This window comes from Ciconia boyciana, chromosome 10 (assembly GCF_034638445.1).
Source record: "Ciconia boyciana chromosome 10, ASM3463844v1, whole genome shotgun sequence".
Taxonomy (NCBI): Eukaryota; Metazoa; Chordata; class Aves; order Ciconiiformes; family Ciconiidae; genus Ciconia; species Ciconia boyciana.
The window spans coordinates 361,111-382,535 of record NC_132943.1 but is presented as its reverse complement, the minus strand read 5'-3'; the positions used below and the strand labels follow the sequence as shown (position 1 = coordinate 382,535).

General features: G+C 37.1%; 1 protein-coding gene across 37 annotated transcripts in view; it reads left to right on the top strand.

The window, feature by feature from the left end:
• Positions 1–21,425, top strand: part of TANC1 (tetratricopeptide repeat, ankyrin repeat and coiled-coil containing 1) — a 125,133-nt gene that overhangs the window by 49,954 nt on the left and 53,754 nt on the right. For 28 of the 37 annotated variants that reach the window (XM_072875093.1, XM_072875089.1, XM_072875094.1 and 25 more), the window contains one exon: positions 13,242–13,445. In XM_072875093.1, coding sequence (XP_072731194.1) covers positions 13,242–13,445 — 204 coding nt within the window. Of the gene's footprint in view, positions 1–2,034; positions 2,112–13,241; positions 13,446–14,049; positions 14,240–21,425 lie in introns of those variants that run through there. The other 9 variants (XM_072875091.1, XM_072875095.1, XM_072875111.1 and 6 more) reach the window with 3 other exon arrangements.

Here is a 21,425-nt window from a genome sequence, read left to right as displayed (position 1 = left end):
ACTTTTTAAAAGGAAGTAATTAATTTATACAGCGGATTCCAGAGATTTTGGCTTATTCTGTATCTGAAGATGATGTGAAAAGTTTGAAAGGAAACATGTGCGTTCTGTTCTGTGTTACATCCAGGACTTCCGGTAAAGTTGTGTTCAGTTTAGTAGTTTTCTCTTTTGTTCCAAAGGACTTTCCAATTCTTTCAGCTGTAAGACATTTCTCAGGTTTTAGAGCAGATGTGAAGTAAGGCAAAGAACATTGGTCTTTGCTGCGCTTTTTTTTTTCTTTTTTTTTTCCTTGCTCCTCTCCCTGGTCCTTAAACTCCAAACAATGAGAAATGGACTTTTTAATTGTAGAACTGGGCTATTTCATGGCCCTTCAGGTCCTTAATAACAACAGCTCTTAAAATTTACTACTCTCTAAAGAACTATGAAGAGGGTGAAAATGCATGCTAATGATGGAAGCTGACTTGAGAGACAGTTAATGTGGAAACATCCATCCTTCTAGCCACCATTTAAGAGAGTTGCAATAGTAAATTTAGATGCTTCTCAGCTTCGCAGGCATGTAGATTTGATTTTTTTGCTGATGAAGTTTTGAACGAGTTTTCAGGTTTTTCAGAGCTTCAGAATGTAGCAGGAAGTAGATGAGAGAGCGCAGCTCAGTAGTGCCAAACTGAACCTGATTAGGACGACTTCTGTGACCTTTTTTCAATATATACCCAGTTTAGGAATAATGCTGAACATCTAGAAGGTAGTAAAATCTTAAGCTGCCATATCCATTTCAGAATTGACTTGTATGAATGTGCTTGCAAACTTCTATGAAGGCGTGTGGGTAAATCTATCATACTTTGCATCCCAGTAGACAGAGGAGAGACGAGGTGTTGAATTGCAGCTGAGGAGCAGTCCTGAAAGCTCTGTCTTGACCACTTGTGGTTGTTTCACTCTAACTGAAGTCAAATTGGAAGAGGTTTAGCCTAAACGGCAATGGTGTATTCTTAAACTGAAGTAACCCCTGTTGTCTCGTGGGTTTACTTGTGCATAAAAGGAATGCCTGGAAGTCTGCGTAATTCAGATCTGAGTGGGATGATTCCTGTTATACTGAATAGAACTTCCTGTTTGTGCATTAACGATATCTTCCTGGCTTTACATCTGTTACCCTTGCGGAACCAGTGCAAATAGGAATGGGGTTTTTTTCCTGGATTGAAGGCACAACCGTAGTATTAAAAGGCCTGCGAAAGGATTAAAGAACAAAAAGAAATTAGGACTGTTGTTTTTAAAAATGGCTTGTATGGATTTTAATGTTAGAATTTCTTCATTTGCCCCGACATAAGGGCTTCAGAGCTGAAGATGTGCATAACATTTTTGAAATCTAGCTGTTGAGTATGTTAATTACAATTTTTAGTAAGTTTTTAAATTCAGGGTTACTTTGAAAAAGAGAGTTGCAAGAATTACTGTTGATGTGTTTGGGAGAGAGACTGAAGTGCTATGCTAAAGACTGGTAGAGGGTCTTTATATAAACAACTTCTGCCCTAATCACATGGAAGACTGTCGTGTAGGAATCTCACTTTTGGATGGCAAAACAGCACCTTAGGCTACTCCAGTAGCAGTATGCTAGTGACACATAGTTGGGCTCAGATCCGGCAGTTGCTTCAGTAATAATTCTTCCTTTTATTAAAATGGGTTTATTTAGATGTGGCTGGGAGGCATTGATAGGTAGGTGGCTGTTGTAGGATTAGGTAAAATCTAAATGAAGCAAAATTTGTGTGTTTAAACATGCACATCCATAATTACATACATGATTGTATATCAGTATGTGCAAACATACGTGAACGTAGATGACGAGAGAGCAGTGTTGACAGCATGATGTTTATTCATAGAACAACTTTTCAAAACAAAACTTACTAAACTTACTTCTAAATGTGGATTTGAAGACAAGGTAGCTGATACTGTATTTAGGTACACTGATGTGCCAAAGGAACAGAATTTCAAACAAACTAATTTTTTGACACAGGCATCCAACTTTTTCTGAATCCAGCTTTTTTTCAGGTTTTCTGCAGTATGAAGCAACCTGTCTTTACACCCCTTCAGACATAGTTATTTCTGTTGTATGGAAAAAAGTATCTGTAAGTTGATTTTTGTTTTGTCTTGTCTCCCTTCCTTCCATTAAAGTGGTGTACATACTTGGTAAAGGACAGAACTCGAGGGGAAAAAAACCCACAGTCTGCACCTGTCACATTAAAGTAACAGAAAACTATTTTGTGAATGTTTGGAACCAAGCAGGAAGAGGGCAAACAGGAACATTAATTTTTGTGTCCTGGGAAGTAATCTGTGGTTTTATATTCTCTCGTACACTGAGCTGAAAACGTACAGCAATTACTCTCCCAGCTTCCCTTTGCTTCTCAAGGTGTTCATTCAGTCTCAGAAACAAAGTAAAAATCTGGAATTTTCTCCTCTTTGTCAGGTTGTTGTCGTCAAATAAATATTATCTCTTTAAACTCTGAGTTTCCAAGTCCTTTAGAGATTCCTTAGAAGGTGTTTTTCTAGTAAGGAGTGGCAGACTTGGTCTTTTTGATTGGGAGTCTGTTAGTGTAACTGTCACGAGTCCTTATGACTTCTGCTTAGGGCACACATTTTCTTTCCTTATTCTTTGCCTTTTGCCTTTGTTTTGTTAATGGACTTTATTTTCTAGATTTAAGATAATCTCCTCTTTTTGTCTTTATTTCTACCCTGTGTTTCTTTCCAACTACCTTGGAAATTTCTTTCTGCTCTCTCCTCTGTGTTGTTTTCATAGTTGATTGTGGATTGTATGTTTTCTAGTTTCTTTCCTTGAGGTTTTTAAATTTGCCTCTGTAGCCACTGGGAGATTCTCTGCCTCTGGCCTCTTTTGGAAGGAGCTGACCTTTTTTATTTTAGTGTAGCACAGAAATTTTGTATCTTAGTGTCACAATTCAAGAAATCAGAGACAGAAGACTGTTGTTCGAACCCAAGTTCTCCAGGGTTACCTGCAAGTCTTGCCTGTGTCCATGATGAGGTGATAGTATAAAGAATATACATAATAAGCTTCAGAATATAAACAAAAAATACTTTTAAATTATGATTGTTTTAGTAGAAGTTCTACTCGGCTACTTGTTCTTAAATGCTTAAAAATGCTTCAGAGAGAGATTTGTATTAGTATTTCCTGTTGGTTTTATATGCTGCCAGCTGCTTTGCAGTATATAATTATGTTTGTTTTCTTTAACTTTCCTAAAGCCAGCAACTTGCCTGTATTCTGGGAATCTGCATTTTTTTTTTTTTTTCCTTACTAAGCAAAAGACCATTCAGTATAAAATACTTGTAATGTATTTCAACTTAAAAAGAAAAGAAAATCCCGTATATTAAATTTCTACAGAACATGCTCAATTATTTCAGATTGCTTTTTAGTAGCATGAGCATTGTTGTTCTGTTGACCCAGTATCAGGCCTGAAGGAACATGAATAATGGAAGTATTGTGCTTAGTTTGCAGTGTTCTTCCTGCACTAAATCTCATCAGAAGTTTAACATCAAATGTAGTACATGGTATGCAAGAAAACTTCGTTGATTTCAGTAGAAATTAATGTGGTAAGTAGTTGGGACTTCTGGGTTTTCCAGCTCAAAGGCTTATTAGACATTCATGTAGTGCTCAAATAACAAGGGACAGATTATTATGTCAACAAAAAGATAATGTTTAGAATGTAATATTATAGTGCTTTAAAGGTAGAGAATCTGGAGAAATGAGATTGGTGTGTTTGATTTCTGGATGATGAAATAAAAGGTATTGAAGTGCTTATGTATTCGTATGCATTGTACTTTCAGTGATTGTCTTCATATTCAGATTTTTTTAATTTGGCCTACAAATAAGTTCCATATTAATAAATCTTTTTTGGATCTTGTTTGATTCTCCTGTAGATCAGACAGTTTTTTACAATACTCTTTTGAGACATAGTTTCCTTTGTTTTTTCTTCTTTTTGTATTCCAGTATCTTTATGTAGGTATCTTCGACCTAAGTATGAGTGTACAAAGTGTTTGAATGTTAGGATAAAATGGATGCTTTTATTTCTGCATTATGTTCTGTTGTAGATTGGCATACTCTTAGTTATTTTGTTTGTATGCCTTGCTCTTTATCAACATTTTATACTAAACAAGTTGGATGAAATCTGTGAATATGAAATGTCTTCCTTTTTTTACATATGATCAGATACAATTAAGAAACGGAGCTTATACTTAGTATTCTTTTTGAAAAATTAAATGGCTTTCAAAGGCATGAGCTGTGATCACTCTTACGATGTTCTGCCATTCCTGTTTTTCTTTCTCCCTTTCCTATTAGCATAGGCCACTGTTACAAGCCTGACACACAGCACTACCGCAGCACTTTGAATGATAAACATAAATATGCTTAAATTCACTGATGCAATTTTTTTTTTTGCTAATGGCAACGAAACTGCTACTTTAAAATAAAAGTGAGGTTGCTATGCAAGAAGGCCTAATCTTTTATTAAGACCCACTACTTAATCATTATTTTAAAATTAAGTTATTTCAGAGTTATTTCCCTGTAGCAGTAAAGGTTTGACTCCCAGCTGAAGTTGTTTAGTTAAATGCGTATTTGAACCCCACCTTTCTTGCATTATGTCTCATTAAACATTTCTATCTGATTAATATACTTGTAACCAAGCTGAGAGCATCAAGAGCTTCAGATACCTTTCTGGCAAATTGAAAGGCTTGAAATCATTAAATAAAATAAGTTTGCATTTTAAAACTAAATATGCAAATTCAATTGGCTTTTTCTGTCCAAACTCTCTATGATATTAGGCTTTGAATTTTAAGTGCAAAGGGACTTCGTGGTACATAAAGTACACATCCAGTAGCTGGAACATTGAGCTTGTACTGGAATACTTTCAAGCTTCAGTTTGACTTCTTGTTGTTACTCTAAAAATATCTTGCAACAGAAGAAGCATTGTTTCATGCTTAAAATATGGAGCTGTTTTTGATTATTCTGTGTTGCTTTGCCCGCTTTCTGTGGCTGTTGACAGTTATTTAAGAGTTTAAACTCCTTTTTCTGCTGAGCAGTGAGTATTTAACGTGGTGAATGTCTTTTCCCAGAAGCTAATTCCAGTGATATATCCCATGTACATATAAATGGGGAAAAAAAAAGATCCTCCCTTTAAAACACAAATAGGAATTACTTCAGTGGTCCTAATAACCTCTATTTATCCCTGTTTTCTTTAAAAATCGGTTGTTTTTTTAAGTAAACACTACAAGAGAACATAAGTATTTTGTGTACTGAAAAAGTAATCCAGAGTTCAGAAATAAATGCCAGAAAGTAAGCAAATAATGTCAAGTACGAGCATAGTTGGCAAAGATTGTTCATTTGGACCTTTTATTCTAATCTTTACTTGGTTTGTTTCTCACTCAATGCACTTCGCTGCTTCTGTTACTCAGGCTGTAATGAGTTTCCTTCCCATTCCAGGCTAGTTTCTCCCTTCTTCTGGTGTCTCAAGAGCAAAAGAATTAGATGTTGATCTTCCCTAATGCATGTATTTTACATGACAGAACCCTGTTTTCTTATCCCAGAAGGCTAGCTGATGAACTACTTCACTTACCATGAATTTTTCTTCAACTCCTGATCAGTGTTGGTAGTAGTGTGAGCGGTTACCTTGTCCTAACCGGAACGAGTGGGTCGCTTGCCTCCTTCTGTCCTCCTAGATTGCCTTCTCACTAAGTTGGACTGGCTGTGTATGTACAAGTACACGCAGGCATGTAAGCGTTTAAATTTTGGAAGACATGGATCCTTTAAAGGGCAATTATCAGTGTTTTGCAATTAAAATAAAGCACCTTATACACAGTCACTGAACCATGCTACGGAGTTCTGTCTACAGTTGCCTGTCAATTTTGTTGAAAAATAGGATGGGAACGGAACATAGAAGAAAACTATTTTTTAAAACATCAAAACCACTGTTTTTGGTAATCCTTAAACAGTTTCTTATTACTTAGACATCGTGATGCCTCATTCTGGAAAGTGTTTTCCAGCTCTGTGGCTTTCCTCATGCCATACAACTAATTTCTTTTTCCCACTCATAATTTCTGTCCAAACTTGTCTGTAAAGTCTCATCTTTTCTTAACATTTGCTAGGATGAAACACATCCTATGAAGCAGGATGAAGTTTAATAAGACTGTCAGTTGTAACTTGTAAGCACATCTGAATGTTGGATATTCCTGTTTGCAGAAACAGTCTTTCTTTTCGTAGTGCTGCATGTGCGTGTAGATTGGTACAGTCTGCTACTTGTCCTGTTCTTCAAAACTCAGCAGTTTTCACAGAGGTATCATGGGGTGCTTGGTGTGAACAGAAGCCTCATGTAAAGCAGCTAACAAAATAACCGAGCAGTAGTTATTGTCATTACGATCTTTTGCATGGTCCCTGTGTCAATGTGATTTAATTCCGTCTCAACTCAGACCATTATGCTTGCTCTAAAATAGCAAAGGAATTATACCTCTTAAGCTCATCTTTTCAGCTTTTCCTGGTAAAGATTCTCCACAGAGCTTTTCAAGAGTTTCAGTGATGGCTGGATATGCAGAGGTTGTCACAGAATTGCAGCACTGCAGTTACCCAGGACTGTGTCCAGTTGGCTTGTGAGAGTCTCCAGAGATGGAGACTCTACAGCCTCCCTGGGCAACCTTTTCCACTGCTGTACCACCATCACAGTGTTTAACAACAATACACTAGTGGCTGGCAAATTTAGTGATTCCTCTATTCCAATAGAAATATCAGGGCAGTTTGCAGACAGAACAATTACATGCAGGTTGAGACCGAGCCAGCCACCAGGTTTAATGCTGGTTGTGTTCTCTTCTATAGAAAATACTCATTTCTTTCTTGTCCTCACTGCATATTGATCTCTGAGGACTGTCGACATAAGCCAGCAGTGGCCTTGGTAGACACATAGCCCTACACCAGTCCTATTCACATTCTCTCTTCCTAAGGACAGTTAGCAGTGGTACCCAGGGTTTTGCCACCTTCTGGTCTCCTGCTCCAAATGTGTTATAAAAGTGCAAAGTTTGCAACTGTTACATAGCAAAGTTTGTTTGCTGCTTCTTTGCTTTCCAGTTCATGCCAGAGTAATCCAGTCAGAGCTGGGCTGTTATAGTCAAGTTCTCATTTGTTTGGGGGGTGTTGTCGGTGCACTTCACCCCATGGTGCTTGCAAGGAACCTTTTTCAGCAATAGGATCCTGTAGTGTTAACACATCTTCTTATTTTTTTTTTTTAAACATCTTAAGCAGAACTGCAGAATTTAAGATTTCTTCTGCTATAGCAGAAGAATTTTATATCAGATATATTTTTTAAGTGGGTTGAGAGTCTTTTGTTTCACTTTAGTAGACAGGTTAAGGGAGAAAAAGACAAAATCAGCTATCAGAAATACATATTGAGAGAAGTCTGTGGAACGTTGGCTGTTCTGCAGTCGCTGTCAATATTCAGACTTAAGGAGTCTGTATTTTCATTGTTTTAGCTTTCACTGTTTTGAAGGTTGCGGTCCTATTCCTTCATGTTAAAATAATCTGAATTCCAACATTTGCACCAAACTTCAGTTTACACGTATTTTGGTAAAGTAGTTAGCATTCTTCCGGTTTCTAAGCAACTTATATTGAATGAAGAATTAGTTGTGTTTTATTGTGTTTAATACTGACACAGACACTGTAAAGGTTTTCATTTTAGTTATCCTCTCTATTCAATAGAAAGATTAGTTTAATCTTAAAGTTCAAGTTCTCTTTTAGGATATTAGGCTCTATAAAATCATTACTTTAGTCAGCCATCCTTGTATCTTTCTGTACCTTAAGGACAAAAAACCCCATAGTTTGTTAATCAGATTATGGCTTTTAGTTGCATCTCTAGGTGCAACTAAACTGGGATTTGATTTCCATTTTCAAAGCTTTTTGTGTGTGGTTTTTAAAGCTATTAAGTTGTTTCCATGGTTACTTTGACCACTGAATAAGAACTCTGGTGTTGATTGATGCTTATGAAACTTTTTTGTCCAGAGGCTGCTTGGCAGTGGAAAATGTAAAACTCAGAGGTTTTAAAAATAAGAAAGTGGGATTTCACAGGACCTTTCATTATATTTTAGTTTGACATCATTAAAAAACTTGTGAGAGGTCATCTTCCTCCTATTCTAGAACTGATGTTTGTCTATTGTACATTGGGGTAGAGAGCAAGAAATGTAATGTAAAGTATTGTTCTGGTAGCTAAAATACTTGAAATTACTAACCTTTAAGTTAGTAACTGTCGTGGTTTAACCCCAGCCGGCAACTCAGCACCACGCAGCCGCTCGCTCACTCCCCCCCTGTGGGATGGGGGAGAGAATCGGAAGGGTAAAAGTGAGAAAACTCATGTGTTGAGATAAAGACAGTTTAATAGGGAAAGCAAAAGTTGCACGCACAGGAAAGCAAAAGAAGGAATTCATTCACTCCTTTCCATGGGCAGGCAGGTGTTCAGCCATCTCCAGGAAAGCAGGGCTCCGTCATGCGGAAGGGTGACTTGGGAAGACGAACGCTATCACTCCGAATGTCCCCCCCTTCCTCCTTCTCCCCAGCTTTATATGCTGAGCATGACGCCATATGGTCTGGAATCGCCCTTTGGTCGGTTTGGATCAACTGTCTTGGCTGTGCCCCCTCCCAACTTCTTCTGTGCCTGGCAGAGCAGGGGAAGCTGAAAAGTCCTTCACCAGTGTAAACATCACTTATCAACAACTGAAACATCTCTGTGTTATCAACACTGTTTTCAGCACAAATCCAAAACGTAGCCCCATACTAGCTACCATAAAGAAAATTAACTCTATCCCAGCCAAAACCAGCACAGTAGCAAATAATTTCGGTTTTTTGTGTACATCAGTGTGTGGCATCTGATTATATTTGGGCATTGTAACAAATTGTATTTTGACTGCTATTACTCGTGCATTTTTCTAGTGGTGTTTCCCTAATACCAAGTTGTTCTGTGGAAAGCATAATGTATTACCTTGTGGATCCCAGAAGCTTGTTAACTGTGCGTCTGTCTTGTCATATATATATAGATCCAAGTATCTTATGGGAATTTTGCTGTAATTGGATGCAATGTGTAGATGTGGTCATCAGCCCAATTTATACAAAATAGAAAATGCAGGATTAGGATAAATTAAATATACAGGATAGATTCAGAGACTTAGGAAAGGCTGGTATAAGCGTGTAGAATGAAGCTTGCCATCCCACATTATCACGTGTGTAATTTAACTATAGCTAGCCATAAGTAACATTACTTGTATGGATATAGAACCTCCCTTCACCCTGTACTGCAAGAATAATAAATTTTGTAGGTCCATTTAGAGAGCCTGTAGGACCAAGAGATAGAGGTCATCTGCCTCTGGTTTTATCCTGTAACTCTCACTGCGAGCCTATTATAAGATTGTATATGTCTGAGGCAAGTGCTTTACTATTCATTTGAACTGGATTGTCTCTGTGGGAACTTGGTGTCTCGCAGTCTTAGCTTGGCATGAAGCAGCTATTCCTCCTGCTCTGACTCCATTATATGGGGTGAAGAAAGGTGAGCCTCATCCTAGCATCAGCTAGAGACAGGGTATATTTCCAAATCTACTGCCCAGTTCCGCCTTCCTACAGACTTATTCTTTGTGTCCCTGCACCCCATTTCTTTACCTCTTGCTCCCTTTTGGGGGGTGAGAGTATGTTTATTTCTGTTAGGGAGAAAGCCGGTGGGAAGAATAACCCTGAGGAGGTGCACAGGGAAGAGAGAAAACAAAGCAAGCAGCTGTCCTGCTTACCCTGTTACCAGCCTCTGACTGCTTATGGACTTGGGGACTTCTGCAACTGAAAGTAGCTTTTAGTTACCATCAACAGATTACTTCTCTGTGAACAGCCCCTCGAGTCCATGTGAGGTTTTAGCATTCGAACACTACAGGTTTCCATTTACCATTTATTATGATTAGAGTTCTTCTTGGATCATGGGGGTCTGTGGGGAATTGTTCTCTTGGTAGAAGATCTGGTTTGTGCCTATGGCTGGGACAGTATTCGGAGGGTTGTGGTGTATGAGTTCTGTTGGTTCCCTTCTATTCCTGTTATGGTTTTTGAGGTCACAAATGTGGGATTTGTCTGTTAGCTGGTGTCAGAATTTAGTTAACAGTTTTTTAGAAAGGTCCGGAGGAGCAACTGTGCAGTTTCTGCTTTCTTGGAGTGATGTGTGTCTAATAGCTATCTGCTATTCCGTAGTACCCTAAGCATTTTTCATTTATAACATGCTTTTTTCTGCTTCAGTAGAATACGTTACTGTTTAAACGTGTTCCATCACTGAGGATATGATGTCCTCATAGGTTGAAGCCAGTATGGTTAGGCTTTCTCAAGGTGTGATTTTTTGCTCTAAAGAGCTATTGTATCTTAACAGCATGGGTATGTGAGCAACAATAAGCAAAAGCTTGTTGTAAAATTAGGAAAATAAATGATTGAAAAGAAGAATTTCTGTGGTACACATTTTGGATTTTTTTTTTTTTAAGTCATCCTGCTCTTAGAATGTGAGTCATGAAAGTCCTATCTTTGTACCTCTCCCCACAGTATTTGTGGTGCTGTCAGAAAAATACAATAATAAGAAAAATTGGAGTACTGCTGTAATAAAAATTGCTAAGATACAGTGGTGTATATATATATGGACTGTAAAATATCTTTCAAGTTACTGCCATGATCAAATAATGTAAACTTATTGATTAGAGTTATACCAGCAGTGTATTTAGCCCCATCTAGCTCTCTTCCATGGTGTAACGGTTCATATACAATAGAGAAGAATAAATAAAAATTAATTCAAAAGACTGTGAAGAAGACAATGAATTTAACACTGATTGATTGTGTCATAGTAAAAGGGAAAATAGAAATTAGGGAATTGTAGGTGGATTTATTAACCCTGAAGGGGGAGGAGGTAATTTTTGTTTGTTGTTCTCTTGTCTCTTGCATTCCCTCACTAGCATTCCAGATGGAATACTTACACAAATTCCAAATTACAACCTTGGCAACGTATCTAGTAAAAAACTCTAACAAGAATGCCAGTATTTTCTAATTGTAGTTAGCTGCATTACCCTGCTACTTCCTTGCTTTTTGCTTATGTTCAAAGGAAAAAATGGAATATCACAACAAGTTTTTCTGTGTGTTCTTCAACAATTTATGAAGCAAACTCACATGTACTGTATTGAATAATAAATAATAATATACCTAAGCTTAAATCCATGTTTAAAAACAGCTATTGCAAAAGTTTAATTTCTAGAAGAACAGAGAAAGAAAATTCTTAGCCTCTTGATTTCCACTGTAAGTGAATGGGAACTCAGTAATTTAGATATCTTGGTGTTTCAAAAAAATCTCGTATATGTGATTATAGTGTCTGAAATATTTAGTCCTTTTATTTTAAATATATACTTAGGCTGTACTTTTTTTTTTTTAAGAATGGTGTGTTACAGCTAGCTTGCTAAAACATTGAAGCTGCTTTTCTAGTTCCCAGGATTTTAAACCAATAGTTATACTCCTATATAGTTGCAATGGACTTCAAAGATGACTATAAACTTACAGTTACTTAGTTTTTAATTTCCATCTTGACATGATGAAACTGGAGTTGTTCTTAAAATCATTACCCGTTACTATGAATTTTGTTTGAACAGAGAGGAGAGCTTTTCGAAGGTGGTAGTTCAGTTGGTTTCAGAGGAACAAGAGAGTAAGTTTTACAGTTACGAAATGTTAAGAAAAGTTTGAATCTAGCATAGCATTCTTCAAGGTCATTTATCATGCATAGCACTCGTGTGGTTCTTGTGAGGAAAAAAGTATGGCTAGAAAAAACCCACAAATAATCTTAAATACATGCACCTTTGGAAATAGGGAATCAGACTTAAACATTCAGGCATGTTTGGTTTTCTTATCTTCCATGCATACTTCTAAAAAAAGAGAGTGGTAGTTAAATTAACAAGAATATTTTTACTTTTCTCAAAGGATTAGGTTTGTTTTTTCCTTCTGACAGCGTGGAAGTTCATTGTATGCTGTTAATGCTGCCTGTAGTGGAATGTGGTAGGAAAACAGCTGTTAAAAATTGAAGGCACAATTGACTAACAGAATGAACAAGAAATGTGGATCTTGTAGACCCACATTTATCTGAAGTGTTTCCTTACTGTAAGAAAATAAACCTGGTATGAGGAATTCACATTTGAAAAGATACTACTTCTCCTTTGTTTGTCTTTTCTTCTAGTTGTACTTTGGGTTCCAGTACTTCAGCCACGCTGCTTGTTGCCCATGGACTTGTCTAAAAATGTTCTGGCGTTCTCTTTCCTCTTTGCATCAGTTTTGTTTTGCTATTTTTTTATCTTTGGTCATACCAACAGTAGTTCACGTAGATTATTGAGCAATACCCTGATTTGGATATTAAAAAAAGCTGTAGTTAGTTGTTAACCTTTGTTTTTCAGCTCTGTTTCTGTCATCTGACTAGGAAAAACCAAGCACTTTCAACATGTATTTCTGCCGTCTTTGAATCATTACTATGAGCCATATATTTTTCTGTGTTTTGAAAATACATTCTTGATTTAGCTGAAATTGCATTTCCTGCACCAACAAGAGATTTCTCTGTTTTGAGTGTATTTCCATGTTTTGATGTGCCACGTAGTATGTTGTGAACCAATAGCTTTTTTTTCCGTAGATAAAAAAAATCACTGTTGCTGCCAAATTGCACATAACTGGACCTCTCAGTTTTAAAACAGAAAAATAAAGCTTAGAGTGGCCATCTATGAGTGTACCTTTTAGTTATCCACCTTTTGATTGAGTGTAAGGGGTAACCCAACAAAATTCCTTCTTTAACTAACTAGTTTAGTAAACACTATTTTCAGATGGTCTTGACTTTCAGGATATCACAGTGATCCTAAAATAGCCTTTCAGCTGTAAAAATACTTTTAGGAAAATTGGTTTTACCTCTAAGGAGGAAATTGGAAAAGTACTTTTCCTTTGTTGAAAGTGAGGTTTTTCTTCTCCCTTGCTGTCTCTGTTACAGTAAAAGAAAATCTCGCTTACTTGTGTATTTAAATTTTTCTAGTGGTTATCTGGATTCTGCAGTGGAGGGTACACAGTAAGACAAGTCATGCTGAATTGTTGCAGGCAAATATGTTTCTCTGTGTTAAATACTTGTATTTCAATGTAACTGTGCTTTTTATTTTGGCATATCGCATAACGGATGACAGCATTTTATTTTTAGCAGGTGACTCCTGCCTGGAGAATGCCTTGCAAGTTATAGCAACATCTGGCCACAGTGCAGATTTTCCCGTTGGCGATGAGCCAACCTCTGAGGACACTTACAGAATGAACTTGGCTAAAGGAGTCTCAATGTCGCTGCCGTCTTCACCTCTGCTGCCACGCCAGTCCTATTTGATGCAGTCAAGATCAAACAAAAAGTCTCCAGGTAAAATCAAACTGATGAGCAACTAAAATCTTCATAGCACTTTAACTCTGTTTTTGATACACTTTCTATAAAAGTAACACGGTAAAATCGTGTTAATCTTTTGTAATAAAAACAAGAACAATGAATGCTTTTTCAGTGTTCCCAGGGAAAAAAGGTAATTGGTGATGAAATAGAATGTATTATTTCATATGGCAAAGAATTGGTATCGCAAATACCTATATTGAAATGTCTGAATATGTTTAAAACTGATTATTTATGAGTAGTGTATGAGTTAGGTAGAAGACAGCTGCAGAAACCTTTGTGTATGCATATGTTAGTGACTGTGTAAGAGTGAATGTTGTTTGTGGCTTTTACAGTTCATTTATTTTACTCGTATCTACATACATAAATGTATTAACAGCTAAATCGCTGCTGAGGTTGTGACAAGAAATGTGTTAATTTTCAGCAGTTGTGTCCTTAGTAATGACTGCATACTTACGTGTGAGCTTTGCTAAATAAGGTGCTCCATCTGGTTCCCTTTTTATCAGCATTCTGTACATATAAATCATTCCAACACGCTAGCATCACTTGGGTTCATTCAGGTCAGAGCTTGAGCATCAAATGAAGTTGTCCATATTCCTATTACTTGTGGAGACACTCAGCAGTTTTGAGGTTCTTTGTTGTAAAGCATATAAGGTCTAGGAACAACGACTGTCGAAAGTTGGTTTTTGTCCGCACTAAGAAATGTCTTGGTTAATGACCCATTTTACATAAAATTAAAGAAGAAATGTTGCTCGAAGAATTGCCACAGGATAGTAAGTACAGTTTGTAAAAAGTATTCTTGGTTTAAGTTACCTATCAGTATTTATTTTTTCCTGTCAAAATTTAAAAATAGTAATCTCACTTCATTTTAAAATAATTTTGGGTTGGTTTTGACAGTTCAAATAAAAATTTTGAGCCACAGAATGGCAGTTTGTTGTTTTGTCTCTTACTACAAGTGATTTGCATGCTAAGCAACTTTAAAAGATAGGGCGAAGTCCTCGTAATGGAGAAGGAAATGGGCTTTTTGCCAAAGACTTAAGTGAAGGTCAGGATCTAACTCTTAGTTTTGTTACTGTTGGGGAAACTTAACTGCATTTTACGTACATTGGACATAATGTCTTAGCAACCTCCCCTCTCCATGATTTAGTTTAGTGACACACATTTTTACAAGCAGAGTATAGGCTGCTAACTGTTTCTCTTGCAGAAAATGTTTAACAGTTGATAAATTTTGAATGAAAAGCCGTGTTCACGGTGACTTCAAAGTCATTCCACTGTGATATATAGCCAAAGAAAAAGATTTCTTAAGATTATGAAGTGCTGTGAATGCATTGGCAAGTATCATTATTTTGTACAAATACCTAACCAGGTGATAGGATGCTGATGGGAACATTCTGTGCTATTCCTTTGACTTTCAACAAACTATAGCTGATGGAGGGCGATTTAATATAAATTATCTGTCTAGCATCTGGGGCAGGAGTAATAAAAAGAGTATCCTAATGTACTGGTTTCAAAGAACTCTGTTTTAGTAGCTTACGAGTAGCAAGTGAAAGATTTTTCAGGATATGGTAGGTGAAAGAAGAAAGCATTGCACGGAAAGTTCAAGCAGTATTCTGAAGTTAAGATGTAGTGATGAAGTTATCTAACCAGTGGTAGAACAAAATTCTAATTTCAGTCCCCTCAGTTTACAGGTGAAGACAAAGCAACTACTTAGCCATATATTTTTCAATGTGAATAATATCATTAATATTTTTTAAAGTCTTTGAAACTGTGTAATAGAGCAGAGGAAAAGATTGTCCCTTGACATGTAATCATTTGTTCTGTCTGTCTTTCTGTTCTGTAGTTCTGTTTGTATAACTCAGGCATGTTGATGGTGATACCCTTGCATAACTTACTTCCTTGAAATAAAATTCTTTTTAGTATCTACTAGACTGAAGCAATATACTGTATGTATACTCAATGGTAATGATTAAAGGGTATATTCACTAAATGCTACCCAAGTTTTAATGAAGGGTTTTTCATATCTTTTTGTTGAGTCTGAGTACTTTTAGTTAAAGATTTTGGTTAGTAAGTTAAAAACAGTCAGATTTTCCTGACAGTGTGTTTCAGTTATAAATTCAAAAATAGAAGTTGTAGTTAAACAGTAGTTATTTGCACTAATGTTCATGAAAACATCTATATTTGAGGGCTTCATACTCAGTACATTCCCACTTTTCTAGCAAATTTGTCTATACTCTAACTTACATTTATCTAGTCCTGCATCTGTATTTGTTTATTTAAAAATACCTACTTAATTATGCTTATATGATCAGTGACTAAAAATAGTTTTTCCTGGTTAAATAATTTTAAAATAATGTGTGGAAAAACATTCTGCAGTAAGAAATGCACTGTAAAATGTTTTACATTTTTGTGTTACTGGTATTGACATTCAAACTCTTTCATAGAATTAGACTGTAGTTGGTGATGCCTAGAAAAGAAAAATCTTCAATTTAAATTAATTGACAAGTTGCTCTTACGGCTTTTCCTTTCATTGCCCTTTCTGGATATTTCCAAGTAGGTGTTAATCTGTGGCTTCAGAGGGGTATTTTTGGTTTTGTTTTTTGTTCTAATTTCACCTCTTTGCTTGGCTTCACTGCTACCTGAGCAGCAAGTATTTCTATCCATTATCATTTCTTTAAAATGTGTCAGCATTTTGAGTAGGACTTGAGCAAACTTTTTCCTTCTAGAATAGCTTCATCCACTTGCAATCTGGTTATCTGTCATATAAAACTGTTGAAAAACCAGCATCTTAGTTCCACCAAAAGTGATTTAGTTAATGATGGAAGTATATTTTATACTTAACTTCCTATCTTTTTAGAAAGTTGCACAGTCATAGATGTGCAACCTGAAAGAAAGCAGATCCTTTGACTACATCTTGTTAAGCAAAAGGTACTGCAAACCTTTTGAACATCTTAGTAAATTTTGGTAATTTACTGTATCATTTAGCGGTAGTACCATATGGAAAACAGCAACAACAACAACAACCAAAATGTAAGACCAGTTTGTAAATTATACATTCAAGCAATGCATAAATCCAAACAGCAACTGTTTAATTTATAATTTAAAATAATGGAAAAGTACCTTTTCCCCCTTCCTGTCAGGTGTATTCTTACCCCTGTGAACATTTGCTGATTTTGAGGGTTATTTTACCTTCTAGGTTCCTTGAGGGTTTTTTTGAGTTTATCTAATTCTTTTTTTAATTAAAAATGCGATGGTAGGGAAAGGATGCTATGCTTGAAATTATTTTCCCTGTGAATGTTGTATACCTCTTTGTAGTTTTCTATTCCAGGTGACTCAGAGTACAGAATGCTTTTGCCAGTATGGATTAGCCACAGGGGTACTGTGGGGAGTGTGGTGTTTTCGTTCTGTCCCTCGAGACTAAGAGGATTTTGTTCCATCATAAGCATATTTGTTCCATGAGTAATGTAATTATCACATCTCAGGTTTGGACTTATCTCACTGAGAAAAGCGCTTAGATACCTTAATGTTTAGCAAGTTAGAGGTATCTGTTCAGAACAGATTCGGAAATTGCTGGTCTGGGGACTCTCTGGACCAATGCAGGACTTTTTGGTTTTGATGTCTCTTTGAAGCTGCTATCCCGATCTCTGGCATCCCACTTTTCATTTCCTTTCCTTTGTCCGCTACCCCTCTAGGTAGGGGTTCAGGCTTGAGACTGAACTGATCAGTCCTCGGCACTGTTAGCTATTTTATTGTTCCTATCACAGTGGGCAGGCATGATGACAAATGTACACAGCTGAGAGAGGCATCTTTGCTGCAGCGCATGCATGGTCGTAGCTGCTTTTTTGCCCATCCGTCCACAAGCAGGTCACCCACTAGAACCTCATAATACATGGGCAGGCAAAACATGGGAGAGCAAGCTGAACTTCTTCACTGGAACACGGAAAGCTGCACAATCCTGTTTGCACAATCTACTGTGAGTGACATTGTGTTTTCACTATTTGCATAGGAGGTGGGGGAGCTTTTTCTTTGTGGGAAGAGCTTGGAAGAGTACCAGTGTTTCTGGTACTGGTACAGTGTTTTCTGGCCCCAGTTCAGTCCTCAAGTCTAACTATAAAAGGAGGGAAGAGAGAAGCTATATCTTAAATTACGAAGGAGCCTAAAATCATTGGCAGAACTAAAGCAACCAGTTCATTTGGAGTCAAAAGCTTCCTTAATGAAATAGTTCATTGAGGAGGAGGTGGATAAAAGAGCAGAAACAAACAGAACAAGGAAAAAGTTGTCAGCAGGACAGCTCTGGGAAGGGGAGCAGTAAACAAAAAACTGTCGCAGTAAGTTGAGTTTCTTCTACTATAAAGCTAGAATGAACATTGATTGGGTTGGTAATCTTACAGGTGTGCAACTAAACCAATATTCATGTTCTTAAAGGGGTGATAGTTGATTGTACTCTGATTTAGGAGGGTCAACTAAAAGAATGGAAATACTGATTTATAAAGGAGGTTAAAAAAAATTGGTTGTTGGAGTTTAAGGTGTGAATGAAAGATACTGCTGCTGCCCTTGAAGTAAATGTTTACTGACTTAAATTATTGATATCATCATGCTTGAACAGAGAAAGGAAGCAGCTTTCCTTTTAAAGACATCAGTGAATGCCAAAGACGACTGCTGGAAGAGTCTTCCATAAATGTCCAATAGAACTTTTAGTTAGTTTTAAAATTAAACTTTAATTAAAACTTTTAATTAATAAACAAATTAATCAGCATACCTGATAGTTGAGACTAGACTGGGTAAGAGAGCTGGTTTCACCCAAGGCTTCAGTTTTGTGCACCGATCTTGAGAACACCGGGAAGCAGTTCCTCTTGCATGCAGTAAGCTATCCAAGTGCAAGGTCCTGCACCTGGGTCGGGGCAATCCCCAGTGTCAGTACAGATACAGATTCATTTAACATTGATGGGAGGGAAAGCCAGTTCAGAGGATTAGGAAGGAGATGCACAAGTTATAGTAATCTTGTGGAAAATCAGCTCTTCTGCAGTCAAAAAAGCATTAAAAATTACCAGGAAAGCAATAGATCATAAACAAACAAAAGGTATCGTTATGGAATTGTATAAATTTGTAGCTCGTCTGCCTCCGGAAGATACTGGTGTAGCTCTGGTGATACCACCTTTAAAAATCTACAATAGAGCTAGGAAAGAGCTAGAGAAGGGCTGCAGGAATGACTAAAGGTGTGGAATGGCTCTGAAGGAGAAATTATTTAAATAGATTTGGCTGGTATTTTTCTGCCTGGAAGAAAGACAATTGGTGGGAAAAGGAGGCAGTATGATTACTGTTTTATGCAATGTTGAGTTAACTTGTGGATGGTGCAGATTTGTTAAAGAAAGGCTGGGATAAATTCTTGGAAGGAAAATCCATCTAGAACTCTTAAATAGAAAGTGACCACTCAGGAAACAATAAGCCACTTGACGCAAGTCAGGAAAGATATACCAGGGAAGTGTGTTTTCCCGAACTTAAATTCTTCTCTGCTGTTTGCTGCTGATAAGATACTGTCCCAGATGAACCTTTTATCAGACCTGACTCAGCCATCTTACACTTTTGGAAAAGAGCTTCCATTGTGCAGATACAGTTCACGTTTAAATGGGTCCTTTTTCATCCATGGATTAATTCATGTGTCCTGTTCTAGATTAGTGCATGAAAATAAATTTACCATAGACTTTCCTAGTTATTGCAATGTTGTGTATCAGATTTGCAAGTACTGTAAGTCACTTCCACATTAGTTTGTGAGGAAGAAAATTCAATAAAGGGTCTCCTCCACAGCTTAGAGTGTGCGTGTTAAAAATACATCCTGAAGGTATTTCCATTCTGATCTATTTTACATGCTTGCTACATGTTGTTCTGGTTCTTTCAGAATGGTTGCTTTTTGTTGTTCAACTTTGATACATCTAATTGTACTTCTGCTTACAAATGACAGATTTGGACTATTGTCTCCTTAAAGAATGTGATTTTTGTTTCAAAGGAATGTGGTTTTTAGCTGCTTTCACCAGGGCCAGTGCCCCTTGTTTTTGTTATGAAATAGCGTTGAAAGAGCACCATCTGGTGATAATTGGTAACTAAGCTACCTTTTAGTTTAAAAAATGTAATCATCTCATAGTCCCTAGGTAGAGATACAAACATAGGTTCATATATGACTTACATTCCCTCCCCAGTATTTCTTAGCTAAGAAATTAGGTTGTCACTGTATTCCCATATTCCACTTTTAGGTGGAAATCTGAAAGAACAGGTAGGTCCAATAATGAAATACCTCAGCACTCTTGTAGAACCAGACCATACCTGGGGCATAATGTGTGTAGGCCTGTGATGTAGCAGGCCACGCTTCTTCAGGTCAGTGGCCGTGTGATGGGGCAGGCTGTTACCCTGGGGAGCCTAAGGCCAAAATGGAGAGAGTTGCAACTTGTCTTTAAAAGCAGTTGTCAGCCTTAAAGGACTCATGAAAATGAGCAAGAAATCAGTGTAGTTTTCAGAGACTTAATGTAGCATCTGAGACTGTTGCCAAAAGGAAGGATGGGACACTTTGTGTGACTGCAAGTGTCATAGCCTAAATATACTGTGGTTTTTTAATAAACAAAATGTGGGATGTCTCAGAGGACTTTGGCATGCCCTTGAATTTTGAGCCAAGTAGAAGGATGCTATTTGAAGACCCAAATTGAAGACAAGAAAACTGCCTTATCAAGGGCGATGTGGTATAGTTAGCATCAGTCCTGCAGTCTCTCTCTAGTGCTTTCTGAATGGGGTTTACTTTGTTAGTGAGGGAGGTTGCAGACCAGAAAAAGGAGGAAAAGTTGAAAGCTTGAAGTGCAGTCCTAAGTTATATACTAGCAATAAGGAGGAGGAGAGTAGGGAAGCCAGCCTACTGGAGTTGTTTGCAGTGTGCAACTTACACATCACATAGTAAGGATAACTGGCAAGGCAATTCTGTTTTATCCAAATACTGCAAGCACTTTCAAGTGAGGTAGGTAAGTACTTCTCCTTTTGTTACTGGTGTGAGAGGAGGAAGGTGAGACCTGAAGGACTGCAGTGGCAAAGTAGCACTTAGCAAGGCAGCAGCATGCTGAGGTGGTTATCCACTAGGACTGAAACTCAGTTTGTGCCTATTTTGTTGTTTGTTGTTTTGGGGTTTTTTTGGTCATTTTTTCTCTGATTCCAATACATTACAGGCTATTTTATGTTAAAACTGGTTTTTTGTTGTTATTGAGGATGTATTTTTGTTGTTGTTGTTGTTTAATGGGACATTCACCTCGTTTGTTTTGAAAACTCTACCTTTGGTTATATTTTGTATGTTTAACTTAAGGAAAGGTGCTAGCTGTATCTTTCATTGCTTTATTGAAATCTCATTGTACAACTAACCAGAAGGCATCACTTGTCAAATGCTTCAGTAGCATCTGTGGATCTATGGTTGCAGTTATAGCTGTCCACGTATACTAAAAGAATAGGCACTGAGGCATGGTCATGATTGACATATGTTGGCTTCAGAAATAGTGAAAAATTACCTTTACAATTTTTCGGGAATTTACCACTAGCCTTTTATCTACTGGAACTCTTTCGTGCCATGAGACTTATGCTTCTACTTGATAAGTTTGTGAACTTTTGTGGGAAGGAGAGGTCTTGCTTAATAGCTTGATAACTGAAGCCCTTTCTCTGTTTTTTTAGCTTGGTTTCCTTAGGAAATGAGAGAACTGAGCTTGTTATATAAAACTTTCAACTGATGAGGTTGTATTTGTAAAGTCAGCTTTTCAATCTGGCACTTCATTCGTGTATTATAGTTCCTACATAAAAGAATATTTATCTGAAATCTTTTTTTCACTCCTTTCTATTTAGAAATGCATGATTTCTCAGTCAAATGGTATCTAATGTGTTATGCTATAAGCTTAAAGGATTGAAAGACTACAAACTGTAATTTAAAAACCCTTTTAATAT